Consider the following 22,283-nt stretch of genomic DNA (forward strand, 5'->3'; position numbering starts at 1 on the left):
TCTGCAATTTGGCTAAACTAAGCCCTTTAACAACTTACACTACCACAGCCAGCATGGTGGTGGCAAGCACAGTGCATGATCATTATTAAAAATAGCATACAAGATTGCAATACAGATACGCGAACACACCTTAAAACCCACGAGAGACAAGTGAACATTAACACTGTTTTGATGAGGTGATTCTTAGTCTAATGAAGGTGAGCCACGTTACGATCACCATTCGTACCTCAAACCCGGGACTCCGCCGTGATTTGATTACAGTGCTTCCGAGGTTAAGTAATATTGTTTTGGTGCTTTTTGTTTGTGTGTATCGCCCGCTCGCACCGCGTGTCTCTGTGCACGGTTATGACGTGAGGATCAGAAGAGGAGAGAGAAAGAGCGTCAGCGATATAGAGCGGTAAGGTCACGTCTCTAATTTGCAGCGGAGATGAGAAAAGTGACCCTGGCTTTTAAATAGAACATCAGAGCACTTCACCTGCCGGAGACACTGCAGATTGCTTTTGCTGGTGGGTGGAAAGGAGCACCTGCCTTCATTTGAATATACACACACATACATGTAGCGCACATGAGCCACACACACACACACACACACACACACACATATATACAAACACATATGAATGAATTCCCTTTTGCTCATGACACTTTATAATTCATAATGCAGCCCTCTCTCATCTGTTCAAGAGGATCTAGCCACATCTTTTTGATAGAATTTTCACATCAACAAAATCAGAGATAGAGACGGGTGAAAAACTGACGGAAAGATCTGACTAAATGAGTCGAGACATAACAAATGGAGATGCTTCCACACAGGTGCACTGCACGGTACAATTAGGCAATTAACATCCAATCATGCTCTGTGGCATGTATAGAAATGCTGAGCAGGCCCAGTTCATTCTGATTTTGTACCATGAAGGCAAAAGGGAAAGATCTAAGTGACTTATTTTACTTATTACCTGAGTGTATTTCAATAGTTTTGGTCATCATTCTCGTGATTGTTCTCAAGTTAACTCCAGTGATCCGGGAACACAGAGAGTGCTTTAAAGGAAAACAAGCATGCAGATGATCAGACAGATTTTTAATAACCCCCCCAGGCAAGATAAACTTTCAAAGCAAACTGTTAAATTATTAGCCAAACTGTTGGCTGTTAACTTCCATCACAGTTTACAGATCGACTGCCTGGCTCAGTTTTGAGCTACCACACAGGAATCACTGCGACCTGTGCATCGGGCGTTGTTAATGTTATTATTATCAATATTATTATTTTGTATTGTTCGCATGTTTTGTGATTCCCACCTCAGAGATTGTGTAGTTTAAAAAGGAATTGTTGCTCGACTAGAAGTATTACCACATAATTTAATGAATATAAAAGAATAACAAAGAAAAATCAGCGCAAACCTCACTTTATGATAAATTGTCTACTTCTAAAATCAAATTTCATTTACGGTGAGATATCCCAAGAGGATGAGGGATCTATTCCTGTGAAGTAATAACCTTTAAATCAGAGGAAAACATTCAACTGTAATTATTACTGACATTTCAGGTGCGCTCACTTTCAGTTTCACCTCCAAATAAAGTGGTAGCGTTAATCTGGCTACTTGTTTACAACCTGTATGATTGTCGTCTCTTGCTCAAGTGTAGCAATGTCGCCTTGTTGACAGATAGTAGCAGTTACTTTGACCAGAACAGTGTTATCATTACCAGCAGACATGATGGCCGAACCTTCGACACAAGTTGTAATGCAACAGAATTTCTCTTCAAGGCTCACAAAGTCTTTGAATTTGGTGAGATGGAACGTACATCATACACATACATCACAATTTTGAGGTATGGAGGACTGAAAGTGCCAAAATCAAAAATGAATGAAGAAATAAATAAATGGCTCCATAAATAAATTGCTATGCCATTAAACAAACCGAAAAGAAAAGTGAAAATAAATGTAGGCTTTATCTGATTTATAAAATGTGACACAATCAATATTTGTGCTTCAATTTGCCGCTTTATTTATTTACCTTTGTATTAATTCGACTATTTTATTACTTCCCCATTGTCACAATTCAAAGTAGGACCCAAATGCAGGCACACATAGACAGGCAACAAAAACTGGCAACAAAAAGGCAGGCAAAGGAAAATACCAAAGTAATACAGAAACTGATGACAAACCAGAAAACCACAAGGAACAAATCAGGAACACGGGGAACACACGAGTGTCGGGAAACACAGACCAACCAGCGATGCGTGAGGGAACAACACAGGCTTAAACACAAAATGAACTAACGAAGGGATGAGCTGCATGTAGAGAAACACACTTTAACATTTCCTTGTCCATTTCTGCTTCATCATGCAAATGAATGGGGCTGTCAATCAAAGTGCGTCATGATTGGTTATGTGATTACATTAAGCGAAATGAATGCACACATCCATCATAATGAAAACAAATAGCATTTTAAGACGACATACTGTAGACAAAGTGAGTTGAAAAACGGACATCATTGTAGTTTCGGTATGGTTAAACACATTTGTCTTAAACACTTTTATTACTTACACACCCTAACTCTGAAACATGTTCTGAATCACAGAAATAAATCGCATCCATTTCCTCGTTATACCTCTGTGTTGATCTGCTATCTGTGCTCTCCTGCTCCAAACTGCCCTACTGACACCCTGCCAGCCTATATATAGACTGACAGCCCAATGATGTCACTGAGGGAGCTTGTCCAGCGGGCTGGTGGGGGTTGGTGGGGTGGAGAGTGTGTGTGTGTATGTGTAGTAGTAGTGGTGGTGGTGGCGGCGGCGTGTAGGGAGTGATTAATGAGGACTGGAATGTAGAACGTAAACAAACTCGACCTCGCCGTCACCTTTCATTCACAAAAATGGCTCGGCTGACTGACTTTTTTTTTTTCCTCCCCCCCCCCACCAACCACCACCACCCCTCTGGATTATGTCACCCGCTGACACACACACATACACACACTTTTTTTTTCCCTCATCGCCTCCTCTGTCATTCTTGTCTCCCTCTAAATGTGGAGCAGAGGGCACTCTGAGTTCACGCTCTCCTCCATCTTCATACCCCCGCCGCTCGGTATTATGTATCCGTCTGGCCGCCTGCTCTTGAGGAATGGCAAGCGCCTTAACCTCGGCTAACCCCGCCATTGTTTGCGCTTGTCTTCGTGTGCGTGTCTGTGCGCGTTCATGTTTGTCTGAAGCGGGGATATCCCATGGAAGTGAAGAATCCTTAATGCGCGCTGCCCCTTCGTTGCCCTCTCTCCTACCTCTGCTCATCTTCATGGGATAACCATCTCTCTCTGTCTCTCTCTCTTGCTCTCTCTTTCTCCCTCGTCTCCTGTGATGTAGTGGCAGGGGGTATCATTGAATAATTCAGAATTAGCATGAATCTTTAAAGCTTAAGTCTTTCTCCTTTTTTTCCTTTTTTTTTCCTGTGGAAACGTGCGGTGCAGGGAAAGGCCATTGAGGCTGCTCCAGAGAAAGTCTTCTTACGCTAAATGCTCATTAGGATACTTTCATATTCTCTCCCGCTCCGTCTTTGTCATCTTTTAGCCGGAACGGGCTATGTTTTCCATTAAACCTGCTTCTGGGAATTTGTATCCCTTGGTTTTATCTGGTTGGGGGTTCTCTCTGTAGCTCAGCATTCTTGTGATTTTCCAGTCATCTGATTTGAGAAATTCACAGAAATGTGAAACCCAATTTTAACCCCAGTTTGAGTCTCTGTGTGAGGGAGGATGTATTTTTTCTAGAAGGAGGTCACAAGCACATGTTTTCTCCAGCTCCACGCTCACTCTCAAGGGATGTATTGGCTTGCGCAGAACTTGATTTTACCCAATATGGTAGATATACAATATATTTCCCTCAAATGCATCTGTCCCCTCAAGCTTAGCCCTCCACATGAACCCTCATCAAGTCCACGGCACACCTAAAAAAAGAAAGCAAGTTAAACCATCTTCAAACAGCTTCCAAATTAAGAGCTGTGCTGCGACCCCCCCCCCAAGTGAGCAGTTCCCTCTGAGAAATCCTTCCCTTCTCACCTCAGTGTCCTCTCCTTCTCTCCCTCCTCCTCCTCCTCCTCCTCCTCCGCTGGTAAGCAGTTCCTCTGTACTCGTCCTCTCTGCCCTCGTGTAGGCCGTTTGCTCCAGCTCACTTCTCATGTAGGGCGCCACTGTTAGTGCTTTGGCCTTAAGTCCAAAGTTATCTCTCTAATACAGCACCTTGCTGCAGCCAAAAGCCCACTATGGTTGCTCTAACTCGAACCAGCTTTAAGATGGTATCTGAAGACATGCGGCGGAGCCCTGCGGTCTGAATGTGTTACCGTTTTTTACTGTGAGTGTCTTGAATCATCGAGCTATGATAATAATCATAATAATAAGGATTCTTATGTCTTCCAGCTAATTCAGGCGGCTCCCTCCAAGGCCCACAGACGCCCCAGTCCTCTGGCAGCAGCTCTACAGCAGAGGCGGCAGGGGATCTGAAACCCCCCACACCTGCCACCACCCCCCTGGGACAGGTCACACCACTGCCCCCCAACAGGTACCACACAGACAGACTTACACTAATAGTACTGCTCTGAGTTATTATGCTGCTTTTACTACTGCTGTTACTGGTATTAATATAACTACTTTATTAATACCGTTTGTTTCTCTTCCAATTCGTCTTCATTGTCTTCATTGTTAATTGACTTGATTTTCTTAATACAAGATATTTTCCTGATGTAAAAACAAGGACTGTCTGTTGATGTATGGTGTAAACATACATTGTAAATCTTGTCTCATCGAAACATCTATAGTATAGAGAAGCAGTATTTTATGAAGGGTCAAATATCACTATGTGCTGTTAACATCAGTTATACTAACCCATTAGAACAAGAACTGAAGTGCTTTATGTGAGATTGAAGACTAAATCCTTTTTACGTTTTCTTGCTCTTTATATGGTGCCTCAAGGCTTTTACTTTTTTGTAAAAATGTCCTTCTCTGCTGACTTCTTGTTGTTTGATTATGAAATGTGGGAGCTTTTCTTTGTGGCAGATTTGCACCCTAGCAGAGTAAACGTTCTTTAGAGTTCTTTCTTTGTGATTTTAGTTGTATTCTTGTCTAACAAGTGTTGTTTAACCTCTGCAGTCATTCATTTGGTGTCGAAAATATAAAAATATCGAAACGATATCGAAACAAGTAAATAAATACATGTACTTATATATATGGTACTTTATACTTTTTATGATACTTACTTACTCCAACTATATTATCAGTTTATAAAAATATGATGCATTATTAGATTCTGTAACAGTATATAAAGGTCATAAAAATGTAGCTTTAATTAAAAGTGCAATATGTAAGATTTAGTTGATAACATACAAAAATTAAATAAAACTATCAACAATTAACAGTTTCAACATTATGATGTCTGTGTATGCTAACCAGCAAGCCCTGGCCACATGGATGATTCTTACATATTGCACCTTAAACCAGCTACAACATAAAGTGCTCCATACAGGTCTACAGTTGCTCTTCTGTAATAATACGTCAGTAGTGTAAGATCACTCTGACAGGTGTCATTTCACATGAGGAGTACTTTTACTTTGAACATTTTTGACTGCATTTTCCTGTTTCTCTTTTTATTTTACGTTAAATCTTGAATGCAACGCTGACAACAGACTACCTTTGCTGTCACTACTAGTGCAACTATCGTCTTCGTATACGTTTTATCAGAAATATTTTGCATCAAAAGTAAACATCCATCATTAAAATACTTAAAAAATGACAACGAAAATGAAAAACTGAAGTCTAAATAGAACTGCCTCGCAACAAAGATCATAACCATATTATCAGTGTATGCAATCCATGGACTCCACCTCTCTCACACAGCTTCCACCTTCTCTTCTCCCTGTCCCTCCCTCCCTCCTCGTCTTGTCCAGGAGCAGTGTCAGTGTACAGGACCCCTTCTCAGAGGTGAGCGACCCGGCCTTCCAGAAGCGTGCCACCTCCCTGCCCCCCTCGGCTCCTTACCAGCAGGGCCTCAGCATGCCTGACATGATGATGAGGATGCAGTACGACACCAAGGACCCCTTCGCCGGGATGAGGAAGAGTGAGTGAGGAGCACGCTGTGACACCCTTTCACCTAAACACTAAAAACCTAGACCTGATTCCCCAGTCTCACAGAATATTCTGAGACTGAATGAAATGTTTTTTGCTGTTGCTGCAACTAACACAGAAAACCATTTAACTCAACTGCGCATAGCTTTTAAAAGAAGGTACTCAAATTCAAAACTGCATCTTTACCTTTATTCAAACTTAAATGGCTCTTTGTCAAAATGACTCATGTATCCCAAAGCCATTGTTCTTCCGTCTGTCTCCTTGGTCTAATTGATTGTCTAGTCACCATGTCGTCTTAGATCAGGACAGATGTGTGCGCGTGTGTGTGTGTGTGTGTGTGTGTGTGTGTGTGTGTTTTACTACTAGAACTATGAAAGGAGATATGAATTGTTTGTTATAGCACACAGCCCTTTATCGAAAAACACACCAGCTCGTCTGATGTTCTTGTATCTTAGCCCTCGTCTCATCCTAACTTTGTTCATCCTTTTCATCCTCCTCGTGTTCAACCTTTCATCCTTCCCGTCCTGCTGAGAAGCACCTGTTTTGACCAACTCATGTGGTTTAGTTTTCAGAACAAGCGGTAGTTCTAGAAAGGATAGCGGCTCCTCTGAAGGCTGAGGAGAATGGAGTCTGAATGAATAATATGGTGGATGTTAGCTGCATAACAACAGTTGCAGCCTCAGAACAATAGCCTTAATCAAGGAAAGTGGTGAATATTTATAGAGGAAGGCTGCCACCTGGTGGTGAGCAGAAAAACATAGTTCATGCATTTAAAAGAGTGAGTTTCATTTCCCCTATTTGCTTTCCTCTTTCACAGTGGCAGGAGCTGATCCATACATACCAGGCCAGATGCCCAGTGGAGGCATGCAGGAAATGTATGGTCGACCCCCATCAGCCTTGAGCATGAGCCAACGTTCACAGTATCCATACGGGCCGGGCTATGACAGGAGGTAGGCACACAATCACCATAAGGACCAGATTTCCCTAAATCGAGCTCTAAGGCCTCATGTGGTATTTTTATTAATTGCATGACGATTCTTCTGTTGTTTGATCCTCAGACCGGACCATGTCATGGGGATGGAGGGGAACATGGGTCCTCCTGGGAGTCAGAACAACATGGGACCTTCTAACAGTGAGGGCAGCATGTACTCTCCCAGTAGATACCCTTCACAGCAGAGGTCAGCACCAGTGTTTGTTTTGTGTGCGTGTAGAAGAGTACACTTGTGTAGAAAGTCAAATCAGTAGCAAAATTACACGTCTTCACTGTTGTGTTTCAGACACGACGGCTATGGTCAGCAGTATCCCGGCATGCCATATGGGATGCATCCATCTGGGATGTACCCACAGCAACAGGTGAGAGAGAGCTCACTTGTATGTAGTCGGTACTGTTTTTTTGAGTTGAAAAGAGTTTTACGATGTTCCCCTTCAAGTATTGAAGGAACATGGTGTGAGACTGGCCACAAAACTTCATAAGATCACATTTCAACCTACATATAGTGTACTGTATGATGTTGTTTTTATTATTTGCCATTTTATTATGATGAAACAAATGTAAATGATCATTTACATAAAGTAAAGTAAAGTTAAATTTGCATCATTTTAGCAGTCACCATGTTCATAAATAGGTTCATAAAAAGGTTTTTGTGCAATGTCATAAATGGGTATTATGGTTATGCACAGATCAGAGCTTACATAAAGACAGACAGTGTTATAAGATTAACCCAGTGCCAGAAATCTAATGTTAAAAACAGTACCTCTTAAACTGATTGAACCATATTAGAAACATTCAGAACAGTAGAAACCATATCACAAATTAAAAACTCATTTTAGGCCTCACACAGTGGTCTTTCCTACTGATCTGTTAATGCCTCTGAGCACATAAAAACCTGTCAGAACATTGCAAATGCAATATATACATGGATTAAAAACAAAACAAAAGAGACAGATTTATACAAAGGACTCAAAACCTGTCCTCACAGGGCATTCATTTTTGAGTCATGTAGGTGTAGCAGGGTACCTGTAGCCTTGTATTTGCTATTTTGTAAAGCAAATGTCTGCTATTGGATGTATTTTACATCTGAAATCCCAAACAAATGTATTTGAGAGAAGTTTCCATCTTAATGTTGTTGCTTAATTTTTATTCCTACTACACTTTTAGCACTTTAGGCTGCACCTTTGCCAAAAGGTGCTACACAAATAACTAACTGACTATTATTATTAAAGGAGCACGATGAAGTTTGGGCAAGACAAAACAAATTCAGACTGTTGTACTTTGTTTATATTTGGCAGACGCTGCCACCTTTCCAGCTTCAAACAGTATTCTGGGGACCGTATTGTCCTCTGAGAACAGCTTGTTTATTTAGTAATGGAAAAAATAAATGTTTACCTCATAAATATTGTAAATCCTGAGTTTGAATTTCTTCTCCAGAACATAGTGCTCCTTTAAGAGTATTAGTATATAACATGACTGTTAGTTACTGTTGCAGTAGAATGATAAGAAAGAATCTATCATGGCTGACAATAAACAATAACTTTTAACACCCTTTCTTCAGCAGGGCTACAAACGGCCCATGGACGGCATGTACGGCCCTCCACCCAAGAGACACGAGAGCGACATGTATGCCATGCAGTACGCCAACCAGCAGCCGGACATGTACAACCACTACGGCGGTGGGTACTCAGGCCCTGAACACAGACCCATCCAGGGACAGTTCCCCTTCCCCTACCCTCGAGACCGCATGGCCCCCTCAGGTCAGAGCCAGCACAGTATGATGGGCGGGGGGCCCACTCCTAACCATGCTGCCGATGGCCCCAACATGTGGCCGTCCAGGACAGACCTTGGCTATCCCTACCCCAACAGACAGGGGCCGCCATCACAAATGCCACCGTACGGCTCAATCGGTAGAGATGACATGGACGGAAGGCCCGGGCAGGAGCAGTGGCATCGTCAGTCTCCCTACATGTCGTCGTCAGGTGGAATGGCGACCCTGTCGTCACGCCAGCCATCTTCTTTTTCCAACTCTCCATCCATGGCCAACCACCTGCCCAGAGCACCCAGCCCAGGGGCTTTCCAGCGCTCCATGGACTCTAGGATGTCGCCCAGCAAAGCGGCGTTTATGTCACCCATGAAGATGCCCAAGCCAGGGATGACCATGATGGGCTCACAGGGCAGTGGACCCATTGGTCAGTTCCCTCCTAATCTGAGGCGGGACCTCAACTACCCACCTGGATCAGTGGAGGCCAGCATGCCTATTCTGAAGCCCCGACGGAAGCTCAATTCCAAGGACACCGGTGAGTCCCATTATATAATTGATAAGAGTTTTGAATTGGGCACTCTGGAGCACTTTTTAGTTTGAAAAGTTGTGGATTTACAGTTTTCTCATACATATGAAACACAATTTCAACTCTACTTTAGATGTAGAGCTAAACCTAATATTCAGGTAAAACTAGCACAACATGAGGTAAATTTTGTGAAAGGATTTACACTGATCTACTCTGTTCAATGCCCCTTTTATCATTTGGATAATGTCTGATCACTATTTTTTTTCTTTCCTGGTTCCAAAAATCCCACGGTTTTAATCCCAGGAACGCCTGAGGCCTGGCGTGTGATGATGTCTCTGAAGTCTGGCCTCCTGGCAGAGAGCACATGGGCTCTAGACACCATCAACATCCTGCTGTACGATGACAGCACAGTGGCCTCCTTTAGCCTCTCCCAGGTAAAACCAATTTCATGACTGCTTACTGACTGAACAGAATCATTTTGGCCACTCGAGCATGCTGTGACATTTATTTTTTACATTTCTCTCCATCTGACCAGTTGCCTGGATTCCTCGAGCTGATCGTGGAGTACTTCCGCCGTTTCTTGATTGAGATCTTTGGCATCCTGGAGGAGTTTGAAGTGGGAACCATAGCTCACAAAAGCTTTTTGGACCCTGCCTCTAACCAGACAGAAGAAGCCATTCCTGACCAGGAAACAGATTCTGCTCTCCCACCTGAATCTGAGTCCGCCCCAGCGGCAGAGACGCAGGTGGAGCAAGCAGGAGCCATCATGGAGGAGGCTCCACCAGCCACTGCAGAGCCTCAGAGCCTCAAAGCCTCGGAGTCAGCGGAAGTGAACGGTGAGAAAGAGGAGTCTGAGGTGAAGGAGGTAAAGAAGGAGGAGACAGAAGAGGACAAAGAGAAAGAGGCAAAAGAAGAAGAAGAGGAGAGTAAAAAGGAGTGTGTTGAGCAGCCTGTCACACAACTCGAACCCAAACCTAAACAAGCCAGTAAATACGATAAGCTCCCCATCAAGATTGTCCACAAAGAGGACCTGATTGAAGACATGACAGAGCACTTAGGTTACGTCACTGAGTTCACCAGCGGGTTGCTCCACTGGCAGGCTGGTGGAGGCGACTCCACCGCACACATTCAAACACAGTTTGAACCCCGGAGTGAACCACCTGTGAGGGCAGATGACATGACAAGAAAAGAAAACAAAGAGGAGAACAAGGTGGATGATGGGAAGAAACAACCACTCAAACATATCACTGCTACTATCGATGATGTTCTGTGTGCACGAGTTGACGCCCTCTCTTACGCCCACCCTGCACGCTCCTTGCCGTCCTACCCCTTCAGGGTGCATTCAGATGGAGAGCAGGACCACATCACCCTACTGGAGGATGAGCCTCGCTGCCTGGACGAGGCTCCGCTCTCCACCACCGCTGCCTGGCAGGACTCACTGGCCAAGCGGTGTGTATGCATATCCAACATCGTCCGGAGCCTGTCCTTTATCCCGGGGAACGACTTAGACATGTCACGCCACCCTGCTCTGGTGCTTCTCCTGGGAAGGCTGCTCCTGCTGCACCACCAGCACCCGGAGAGGAACAGGTCGCCCCCGAGCTACCAGAGGGACGAGCAGCAGGAGCGGGGGCTGTCGAGTAGCAAAGAAGAGTGGTGGTGGGAGTGTCTGAGTCTGCTCAGGGAGAACGCCATGGTCACTCTCGCCAACATCTCGGGTCAGCTGGATCTCTCCACCTATTCTGACACAATCTGCCTCCCCATCTTGGATGGCCTTCTCCACTGGATGGTGTGCCCCTCAGCTGAAGCCCAGGACCCCTTCCCGTCAGCAGCACCCCACTCCCAGCTCACTCCGCAGAGGCTGGTGCTGGAGTGCCTCTGCAAGCTGAGCATCCTGGGCGACAACGTTGACCTCCTGCTAGCGACACCGCCTTTCAGCCGGCAGGAGAAGCTCTTTACTGTCCTGGTGCGCTACGTGGGTCAGAGGAAGGCCCAGGTGTACAGGGAGATGGCAGTGGCTGTCCTCTCCCACCTGGCGCAAGGCGACCCCACGGCGGCACGTGCCATAGCCATGCAGAAGGGCAGCGTGGGTAACTTGGTTGGCTTCTTGGAGGACGGTGTCAGCATGGCGCAGTACCAGCAGAACCCTCACAGCCTGCTCCACATGGGGCACCCCCATATGGACCCGCCTAGCATAAACATGATGTGCAGAGCAGCTAAAGGCCTGCTGGCTATGGCTAAAGTGGAGGAGAACAAGACAGAGTTCGTGCTGTATGAAAGCAGATTATTAGACATCTCCATTTCCTCGGTGCTCAACACCGGAGTGGTGGCGATTATTTGCCAAGTTCTCTTTCACTTAGGGAAATCATGACAAGAGGAGAAGCAGGACTCACACAGCAGACGTTAGGCGGATAAGATATTTCTGTGTTTTCTATTTTTATTTATCAAAATGACAGAAAATGTTTGTTTTTTTTAAAGAAGTATCCACATAAAAAATATCTCTATATATGTATAGCTTCTGGGCCCTGTTAAAAAAGCGGGTTTGGGATTTGAAAGCTCATTTTAATACAAATATTTAATACCTGCTGGTGTTGGATTGCTACGTTTGATATTTGGTTTGGCATTTTGTTTTTGTTTTTTGTTCGTTTACTTTTTCAGCCAAAGCTGCCACCAGATTTTGGTGCTGAATTACGTGGTTCCTTTCGAGTCAATGAGTCGTGGAGATGTTTTTCAGTTTTATAAATGCTAATATACTCATCAACATTTTGTTAATGGAGAGTATTTATTTAAAATGTGACACTGTACAGTAGTTTGAACTTTTTTGCCAACGCTCGTGGAGGAAAAAAAAAACACTGACTTTTTAAAATTGAAATGTATATGTCTCCATCGCTGGAAGATAAATTGTGCAATAGGACTAGAGCAAGTTGTCCCTTTTTGAGAACAAGATGTAAAAAAAAAAAAAAAAAAAGACACCTGCAGTGTGTGCTTTAGGCCATGAGGAGGCAGCATTGCACCAGCCAATCAACATGAGAGGGGAGCATCTGTCAGAAGAAGTGTCTAATTTATCAATCATAGCCTCAACGACTTTCACAGATGAACTTTGTGTTTCCTATAAGCACTTGTGTTATGTCTGTATTTTTTCATCACTGTGTATATAAACCGTTGTACAATGGACGCACATGATTCTTTCAGTCTCAATCAAGCATAGCAAGAGGTGGGACTTTCTGACTATTATAACAAATGCTTTTATTGTTGGTAAAATTTGTTATTGTTATACATATTTTGTTAAAGGGGTCAAATATTTGAACATGGCAGATGTAACTGATGTTTCAATGTAAAAATTCCTGTATGCATTGTATTATAGCTGAGAAAACAATCGCTTTGGTAATCAAACGTGGAAGTGCCAGGGTGAGAGGATATCTAGGGGAGGTCACATAAGAAAACTGAACACATTTCTGTTCGTTACTGTCCTCCATTCATGTCAGTGGGCATATTTTTGAATCTAGATAATGCTCTAAAAGAAACGTGTGAAAAGAAACCTTCAAAATGTCCCGAGAAGCTCATTGTAAACTTTGCCTTTTTTCGTATGACTCCATGTCTCTCTTTTATTCAGTATACACATTTATACTCTGTGCTGCACATGTCACAAATAAATGTACGATGAACATCTTTAAGCACCGGAGACGTTGCATTATGTCCAGACAATCTTAGGCCAATAAAACAAACATCAACTGCTGACATGGACTGCCTTTTATTGATTTTATTTAAAATAACAGCCACAGGTGACTCACCTGGCCTTATAGTGAAATTATACAATGACTGAAATGCTGTCATTCAATGTCAATGTCATTTATATTACTACAATTTAAATATAAAAACAATTTCTTTTTTGTGTTGATGATAGCTAACAGTGATGCTGACAATAATGACTATTGCATTGCTGCCTGTCCGGAAATAGTAAGAGGAAGAGGTGACATGAGGTTTTCTGGAAATGTCAGTCCTTCCTGAATTGTGAACCATCTGTAACGCGTGGCTGTTTCAGGTCACAAACTATTGAGGAGGAAAGAGTCAATCTGAGGACGAGACACAAGCTCTTTCCCAACAATTTGCAATAACATTCAAGATGCTGATAACGGTGGTACTGCTTGCATTTACAAGAAAAAGAGTGATAATGTAATGAATATCTGAAGACACTGCAGGTACGACATCATCCCTCCTGTTTAGAGAGTTTAGTGATATCCATGCTGATATTAATACTCTCATCTCAGTCAGTTTTACATCCCTCAGTACAAATATAATTTAATGTCAGGGTATTAAATGCATCACTCATTCTTTGTGAGAGCAGCTCAAAGTTGCTGCTCCTTTGGACGATACTCAGGCAGCTATCAAAAAGAATTTAAAAGTGAATTTTGTGGTCTGTGTCCAATAAAAAGCCAAGTACCATGAGTACCGATTGTACTAACTCGTGTACAAAAATTAGTACTTTTTGTACTCGTCCAACCTAAACTCAGTTTTGAACAGCTCCTCTAAGTGCATCAGTTGTCATAATTTCCTCAGTAAGACAGAGGTCAATGACCTTTCCACCACTATTTTCAGCATGCACTGTGGTTTTTACCCCTCCTCTTCACAAAAGCCTTTTCTGTCTTCATGTCTAAAGTGCGCCCTGTCTGCTTCTGTGTCTGAAGTGCTTCATATCTCCCATAGGCTGTTTGAACACACTGTTTCAACTGAATTCACCATTTACAAATGATATATAATATAACATATCAACGTTAAACATGTCAATATGTTATTTTAAACAATACAGTTAACAGTAACTTATATAGGCTTCTTCTTTGTCATCTGTGGAGAAAGTCTCCAGACTCCCTTAAAAAAATGCTAAATTTTGAGAGTTGTTGCGTTAGGAGAAACTGTATAAACTTTGTGAAACGCTGTTTACAACACAGTCCAAACTATTTGGGCCTACTTCTTCATTCGGCAAATGTTATACATGAAGATATTACTTTCTTTGTGTAAAAATCTGTTTGTTTCAGTGATGCAGGTGTATATTTGCATATAGAGCAGGGATGTGATATCAGATCACAAGAGGTCACTCAAGACGCATGTCGAGACACATTTCATGCCAGATGTGAGTTGACAGGCTTGAAGCTACCCAAGCTACTCAGAAGTGATCTGATCAGTCAGGACGGGTGGTAAAACAAAATGTGATGAGCCTCACAGTCTCGTATCACCCAACTCTTTTTCTATTCAGGCATGACATCAACTTTCAAGAAAAAAGAGCCACCCACTGTGAGACTTTCCTGCCCCACAGGAGAACCTCTTTCCAGTAAAGTAAAGAGCACATGTACAATGGTCCTTTCTCACAGCAGATATTTTGATTTGTCATAGCAGGAAAAGCACAGGTGTGACCAACGTAAACGATGGCTTCATTCAAATAAGTGTTCCCATTAAGTCACGTCAGTGAGTGAGCATGCACAGAACCAGAGCCCTCGAACTAGCTCACCTAAATAGATTGAAGCCATCGTTAAAGGGGCACTATGCAGTTTTGGAGAATAAATTCCCACACAGAATTTAGATATTTTCAATATTAATGAGGTGATAATACACATGCAGAAATATTAATTTTTCCATAAATTAATAAACAAGCTGTTTTCAGTGGAAAATAAGGTCCCCAGACACTGTTTGAAGCTATCAGCTGGCAGGGTCCACCAAATATAAACAAAGTAAAACAGTATTAAATTGTGTTGTCCTTTAAGGTGAGTTTGTTTATTCATTTTATTCAGTCATGGAAACAAAAAGAGTTTGTTTATTTCGTTTGTTCAGGCATACAAAAAATCAGTCAATGAAGGTATTTCTCTTTTGGCTAAAATTCCTTTCCCAAAACTAAATAGTGCACCTTTAATATTATAATTTCCACTTTTCTAACCCTTTTCCTGGTTTGACAAGTCAAAATGTCTGCTGTGAAAAGGGTCAGTTGTTTTGGATTGTCCCATGTAGGCTCATGTTAGTTAGCTCTTTGCACTCTATTGTAAGATCTGACCTGCTATTTATGCACTCCAGTGAATTTAAGCATTTCTACAGACAAGGAATTTCCGCTCATTTCTTTTTTTTTTCACTTTTTTTCAAACTTTTAATTGAAAATCCCAAGACTGGACTATATTTGGCCTGCAACAACTGCAGCTTTATTCAGAACCTCTAGACATTTTGCCCATGCTAGACTAAAGCTAATATTTTTATGATAAATTTCCAGACTAGTGTTTATTATTATTATTTCTTAGACGCAGGCTCGTAGGTCTCTCTTGTTAACGAATGTGTGCAAGTTGTTGCGAATGAAAGCACAGACATCGGATTAGAATCAAGCAGACGTAAACACAGCACAAACTCTGCTGTCTTGGTATTAATGTCTGCTACACTCCCTCTAACTTTAGCTGATTTTAATCAATTTTATAGAAAGAAGAAGTGTCGAATAAAGACGACAGTTACTCATCACTATTCTTCTGCTTTCTGTTTATTTTGTCTGTCTGAATGGAGTCCTCAGTTTGTTTCTTTTTCCCAGAATATACTTCCTCTTTAGTTGGAACTTGACGTCTTTCTCCCTCCTCTCCTTTGCCAAGGGGAAATGTGGGCATAATATCAAGTCCTATTTTAAGCCGCCTTTAATAATTGCATTCCTGAAGTTGACAACACAGGCGATAAACAGGTCGGATTTCAAAGAATGATTGTTAGCCGGGTTGTTCAGCTGCAGAGAGGTACAATCACTCATCTTCACTTCATTAAAATCTTACTGACACCTCTGAACTAATCATAGCATGCCTGAGAGGTGGTTAACAGCTTAACTGATTCCTAACCAAAGCATTTTTCTGTGGAGAAAGAAATGATTCACATGCTTTTATCTTGGCATTATAACTGTAGCTGTATTCTTGTCACACATATGCACCTGCACCTTATAAACTTAGCCTACATACCTGACTGACACTCATACCTTCCTGAGTGTATTCCCTTTCAGCTTGTCATTTAGAGTTTGGATAGAAAGTGGATTGCTGCACTTTTTCTGGTGATGGAGGATGCGTTTCACGTAGGCAGCCAACCGCAGGAGAAAACCTCCCACACTCCTGTGCCTCTGAGAAGCTGAGTCATCGGAGCTCTGACAGGATGGATGTGGTGGCTGAGAGGAAGCCAGGCCCGTCATTGGCTACTGCCGGCCTGGGTAACCTGCCATGCTGCCTCTCACCGCTAACGTAGGTAGATGAATGAGTGCTGGGTGAAAACAACAGGGACTGCTCTGACCTTTCCGGGGATGTGTTACAATGTATGTGTGTAAGCCGTGGTGTGTTTACCACGTCCAATAATTGTGGCCATTGAGAGTACATTGGACTCTTGATGAGGCTTTGATGTCACTGTGTTCTTTCATCCTGTCCAGCTCTCTAAACAAAACAATATTGCCTGGATGAGGCTTTGGCAGGATGTGATTCAGGCCCGTGTTGTTCTTGGATCCGGACTCAAAGACCCTATCATGTCCACCCATTTCCCAACACAAACGCAGCCATATGTCATCACACTGCCTAACGAGCCCCACACTTAAGGAATTAGTCCGCAGGGGGCTTACAGATCATTAGCGGCCATTGAAAACATCCACAGCTTTCCAACAGATTAAGTGAAACATGTGCCACTTGATAGCTTCGCATGCCCGGCAGTGGCAGCCAATCATGCTCTCAGTCAGCTTGCTGAAACATGACACAAGCTTACAGTGGAGTACCAGTTACTTGGAAATGATGTCAGCCAAGTATCTGTATGAAGTAATGTTGTTTGTGTGTCACATGGGTGATGATGTTTCACTTCCAGTCTGATCACTAGGCTCCATGATTGCTAAATCAAAGCACAAAACTGCAGAGAGAGAAAAAAGTTAACAATCAAGTCCTCTCACTTTACATGAAATGCAGCCAGACTTCTTTTCAGGGGCTAATTGTACAGCTGTGGGAGTGAACGAGCTAAACCGCCTGGGTGACTTCAGAGCTGAGGACAGGGAGGTGTGAGTGTGTGTGTGTGTGTGTGTTTGTCTGTGTGTATGTGTGGGTGGGTGGGTGCGTGCATGTGTAGGTGTTAAGAGGAGGACAGCTGACAGAGGAACTGGAGGCCGATGACGCAATCATCTGTACAAATGCTGCCTGAACAGGAACTTGCATCATCAGAGAACTGTACTTGGCCCTGGGAGCGGAGCACTAGCTGTGTGGCGACATCACTGTACGTGTGATGACTGCTGGTGCCCACGCGTAATAAATGATTTACTGTCAATAATGATGTTTGTTTTGTCAGTCATTTATCACCTTCCTGAATCAGGTCGATTCGTTCAATAATCGTACTTCCTGTTGCAGCTCCTAGGGAACATTACTGGAGGGATTTTTGCAGGTGAGACCAGAAGTATCATACCTATAAATGCGTAATTATTCCTGGGGGACACCTAGAGACACTGTCCTCCTGACTCAGATTTCATGTTTATGGGGTTATTTCCAAAAGAGTTTATTGGTACAGATCATGGATGTATTAAAAGGATTGGATATACTGTACTTCGATATAGCATCCAATTCACCCAGCATATGCACTTGTTTTTGCATCACTCCCTGCACATTTGCATTAGTGTCTTATTTCTAGCAGTGCGCATTGGTTCAACAGACATTTAACTGATAGGATGTCACACACATAAAAGTAGCTTTTCTGGCTCTGGGAAGGATTTTACAAACATTCAGTCTGCTCTGTCTTAAAAAGTAATATGACAAAGAATGTTAATCTGCCTTGTCTGGAGTTTGAGGTGTCCTGTCAACAGTTTGGAGAGATGGGTGTAATATGGAGAAAATCCTTTTAAAGGGTAACTCCAAAATTTTACACATCAAAGTGTGGTTACAGGTCTTGTGGAGTACTGCTGCATATGTGAAGACAGAAATATAAAGCCTTTTGCGGCCCCACAGGATGCTGCACATAATCTGATAAATTACCTCCAGTGATGTCACTCAGTGGCCAAATTGCATTGTGGGCTATGTAGGCAACGGGTTTTGAAAAGAAAGAAGAATACATAGAATAAAAGAGGCAATATCTCTGGTTCTGCTATACAGGTTTTGATCATTTGTTTATAAACTGTCCATAGTGAGTCCAATGGTGTTATAGGGGTGCAATGCTAGACCAGTGGACCTCTTTACAAAACCTGGCGCCTTCATTGATACCCTTTCAGTCCTGTTGTAGCAGCAGGCTATTCAAGTACAATATATTCCTATTCCTCTTTTACCTGGTAATTTTTGTCTTTCTGAAATAATAATAGTCAAGACAGACCAAAAGCATAATTGAAACGCTTCCTTATCTTTCAGGGGTGCCTCAACCCCAGTGTCACCCCATGCCCCTCCTTGGACGCGCCCCTGCTGGTGGGAAACCCCCCCTCTAATGGACGCCTGGAGGTCCCTGGACCACGGTTTGGAAACCTCTTTAACAGCTCGTCCTCCCTTTGCACCTCCTCAGTAGTGACTTCAGCCTCGGTCGGAGGGGGAGGAGCAGGCTGGGAGGCTCCGCTCTGCTCCCATGTTGATGTTTGTTGTTTGCGAGGGTGGCAGCAGCAGTGTGCGTGGAGAGGGACACAATGTAGACGGAGGGTTTGTCGACTGGCCTGCCTGCACGCTTCTTCAGGGGGGAGGATTTTTCCGCAACTTTTTCCCGAAAAACGAGGCTGAATGGTGAAGATATGTGATGATTATCGCTGTGAAACGCTCGGACATATGGTCGTAAAGGTCCTGCTTGGTTCGCGTTGTGCGCAAAGACTCGTAGTGTGTTTCTGAGCGACGGACGGCCAGTCAGGATGCCGGAGCTCGTCTGAGAGCACCCCCGTCGTGTGGTCTTTCTCTGGATCCCCCTTCCCCTTTTTTTTTTTAAACGAACTTCTGCCCGTCTCCAATTTGAAACTCATTTACCCTTTCAACTTCTGAAAAAATGGTGTTCTTCGCCTTGTCGTCGGCTCGCAACAAACCTGGATAACGAAAGGAGTAGCTACGTGACACCACCCAGACACGACGACCAGCGTTACTTTCCTTCGGTAAGGCAGCGCTTCAGCTGTCGCTTCGGCGGGCAGAGCAGACGAGCACAGCCGGGATGTGGAGCCGGGGTGTCTGTAGTGTTATGTGGCTGACAGCAGCAGCAGCAGCAGCAGCAGCCGGAGAGCACATTCAAACCTTCATGTTAGCTCCCCTCGAGTGGGAGAGTTAGAAGTAAGATAGCCGAGTCAAAGCGTGTAGTTATGCGGGTGAAGTGAGTGCACAGAGCTAGCCCTTAATTGCACAAGTTGCGCTAACATTAACTTAACAGTCGTTTCATTAACTTGCTAGCCGTGTTAGCTTTAGCTGCACTTTAGATTCACTTGCTATAAAATGCTAACCAGCTAACAAGGGCGCTGTAAACGTAAAGCTATGCTATGTGTGAGCTGCTTGTAAAGTTATTAGCTAAACTTGCTACACTGAACTTATGTGTTGTTTTGCTAAATTTACAGCTGTCTTAAAATATGCTACATGAATGCGATGCGAGTGCTAGCCAATTAGATATTAATAACAGGAAGTGAGTCTTGCACTTTTCACAAACTTTTTCTCACCTACACTGACCCCAGGCATTCAAAGTTGTGGTCCCAGCCTGTCTGCCGAGCTGAACTGGTTTATTCTCTCCACAGAGGCACATCTGCCCCGGGATTTATACAGCTGTGGGGATTTTTAATCAGCAGTCGATGCATCTCGGGGTGTCTGAGTCCATGAGAGAGTGCGAGTACAGCCAGATAAGCACTCGCAGCTCCACACCAATGGAGACCCCTTACAAGAAAAAGACCCCAAAGAAGAAGAAGTGGGAGTCCTTCCCAGGTCGGAATAAATTTTACTGCGATGGGAGGATTATGATGGCCAAGCAGACTGGGGTTTTCTACCTCACCCTTGTCCTCATTCTAGTGACTTGTGGACTTTTCTTCACCTTTGAGTAAGTATCGTTGAGAGTGTGTTGAGTCTCTGTGTGTGCTCCCATCTGCTATTTACTTGAGCACGTTGACTTTTGTGGATTAGGAATTTCATTTCATTTCGTGGGCTCAGCTGTCAGAGAAAAAGTTTAGATATAGGTCAGTTATGTCACCGGCATCCCTGGCATTATTTCCTATGATCTCTCCTCAGGGGCTCAGGGAGATGTCAGTACAAACTGGTCAAGGATTAGGCAGAGGCGTCTTTGTTTTAGGAGGTATAGAAGACATGACAATACATACAGTGTCTTTTGTAAAGGCAGCGTGTTTTGACAGGGGCGGCTGCTGGTGGAAAGTGCCCTGTGGTTGCGTTGAAAGGGTGTAGGTTTCCTCTTGATTTGTTTATGGCTTATGCATGCCCTTGCATGGTGTATGCATCTTTAAAAAGAGGCAGGCAGGTTTTTGTTCCAGATTTGCCATTGTTGTTTTGGCATTTTGCTCCTGCTGTCAGAAAGCATCCTCCAGCGAAAGGGCTCTTATTCAAACTGCTGTTGGCAGACATTACCTTTAAGGATAAGCAAACTCAAGAATGAAAATTCAGTCATTATCTACTCACCCCCATGCAGATGGAAAGTCGGCTGAAGTTACAGAGACCAAAATTATTTCTAAATCTTCACAGCAAAACAGTGTTGCAGCATTTTTCTAAATAACTGAAATAGGTGGAAAAGTAGAAAAAAAAAACAGCAGATAAAAAACATAAAATAGCTCAATACAGCTCATCTGGGGATGTCTTCAGAAGCCCCGAGGTCCCAAATTGATTTGAAAAGACGCTATTTACACAGTGAACAAGTGTACGAGCTTGTACACCCATTGCAGACGGTGTGTGAGCTAATGGTTTTAGCTCAGCAGCGTTACTGAAGATTCGGCTTTGAAAAGCGGTGTAAATAAGTCTTTTCAAATCAGTTTGGGATCTGGGGCTTGAGTGGAGCTGAGTGGACTGCGCCAGATGAGCTGTATGGAGCCATGTAATGTTTTTTAATGTTTAAAAACAAGTCCCCATGTACTTCAGTTGCTTAGGAGAATGCTGCAACGCTCGTTTGCTGTGAAGCTCAAGAAATGTTTTGTAGGCATCAAAACTTCACCCGACTTTCCATCGGCATGAGGGTGAGTGGATACTGACAGATTTTTCATTTTTGCGAAAACTTTTCCTTTAACTGGATTGTCCTTAGCAAGATATTGAATCCTGACGAGTTGCAGGGTTGTTTGAGTGGTAATTTGACCTTTTTAATGACAGCATGAAAACCGAGTGTCGGGTAAGCTTCCACTTTTTGTTTCTCATCAGTCTCAAATCTGTTTCCAGAGAACCACATCACCAATCATATGTAAGTTTAGTACTTTTCTTAATTTTCAAATGTCCCTGAAGTCTTGACTTTGTGACATGTCCCCAATGACTTATGGAGTAGAGTACAGTGTCAGTCCTTGTATGTGTGCCACTCGCTCCAGCTTAATCACACAATCCTCTCAAAGGAGCCCTCTGTCTTCATCCCACTGGTAGAACAACCTGTAATCATCACACAGAATATACTTCTCCACACTGTCTCATCCAGGCCTTCATCTTCACCTCTCTCCAGATGTCCTAAATTGGCCCAGTGTGACTGAAGTGCATGATACAGCATGTAGACGCACACACGCTGGAGCTTACCACGAGAGATAGTGCATTGTCTCTCCTCATTATTCCACAGTAATCACTTTGCATCTATCATCTCAGAAACCCCATCTATACCAGATAAGAATCCTGCTCCATCATGAGATTTGTTGCTCAATCAGACCGTCTTTATCAGGCTTAAGTGCTTTGGAGCCAGAGAAAGCTTAATAGGCAAAATATGTGCTGTGGTTGATGGCTGCTGTTTAGTATCTGCACCGTAAAGATAGTCTGT

At 43.3% G+C, this 22,283-nt stretch overlaps 2 protein-coding genes across 16 annotated transcripts in view; both read left to right on the top strand.

Annotated features, from left to right (window-relative positions):
• The window catches only part of LOC311274230 (AT-rich interactive domain-containing protein 1B-like), a 216,168-nt gene extending 203,050 nt beyond the window's left edge, over positions 1-13,118 (top strand). For 9 of the 13 annotated variants that reach the window (XM_084381733.1, XM_084381731.1, XM_084381736.1 and 6 more), the window contains 8 exons: positions 4,401-4,542; positions 5,924-6,093; positions 6,919-7,051; positions 7,160-7,279; positions 7,379-7,454; positions 8,654-9,392; positions 9,687-9,817; positions 9,919-13,118. In XM_084381733.1, coding sequence (XP_084237859.1) covers positions 4,401-4,542; positions 5,924-6,093; positions 6,919-7,051; positions 7,160-7,279; positions 7,379-7,454; positions 8,654-9,392; positions 9,687-9,817; positions 9,919-11,751 — 3,344 coding nt within the window. In that variant the 3' untranslated portion in view covers positions 11,752-13,118. The remainder of the gene's footprint in view (positions 1-4,400; positions 4,543-5,923; positions 6,094-6,918; positions 7,052-7,159; positions 7,280-7,378; positions 7,455-8,653; positions 9,393-9,686; positions 9,818-9,918) is intronic. The other 4 variants (XM_084381739.1, XM_084381740.1, XM_084381743.1 and 1 more) reach the window with 1 other exon arrangement.
• A 5,708-nt stretch (positions 13,119-18,826) lies between these two features.
• LOC311274331 (palmitoyltransferase ZDHHC14-like) overlaps positions 18,827-22,283 on the top strand; it is a 50,158-nt gene continuing 46,701 nt past the window's right edge. For 2 of the 3 annotated variants that reach the window (XM_084381937.1, XM_084381939.1), the window contains exons 1-2: positions 18,827-19,452; positions 20,077-20,372. In XM_084381937.1, the coding sequence (XP_084238063.1) occupies positions 20,131-20,372 (242 nt within the window). In that variant the 5' untranslated portion in view covers positions 18,827-19,452; positions 20,077-20,130. Of the gene's footprint in view, positions 19,453-19,478; positions 19,625-20,076; positions 20,373-22,283 lie in introns of those variants that run through there. The other variant, XM_084381938.1, reaches the window with a different exon arrangement.

The sequence above is a fragment of the Pagrus pagrus genome, assembly GCF_965226575.1.
Source record: "Pagrus pagrus genome assembly, chromosome: 18".
Taxonomy (NCBI): domain Eukaryota; kingdom Metazoa; phylum Chordata; class Actinopteri; order Spariformes; family Sparidae; genus Pagrus; species Pagrus pagrus.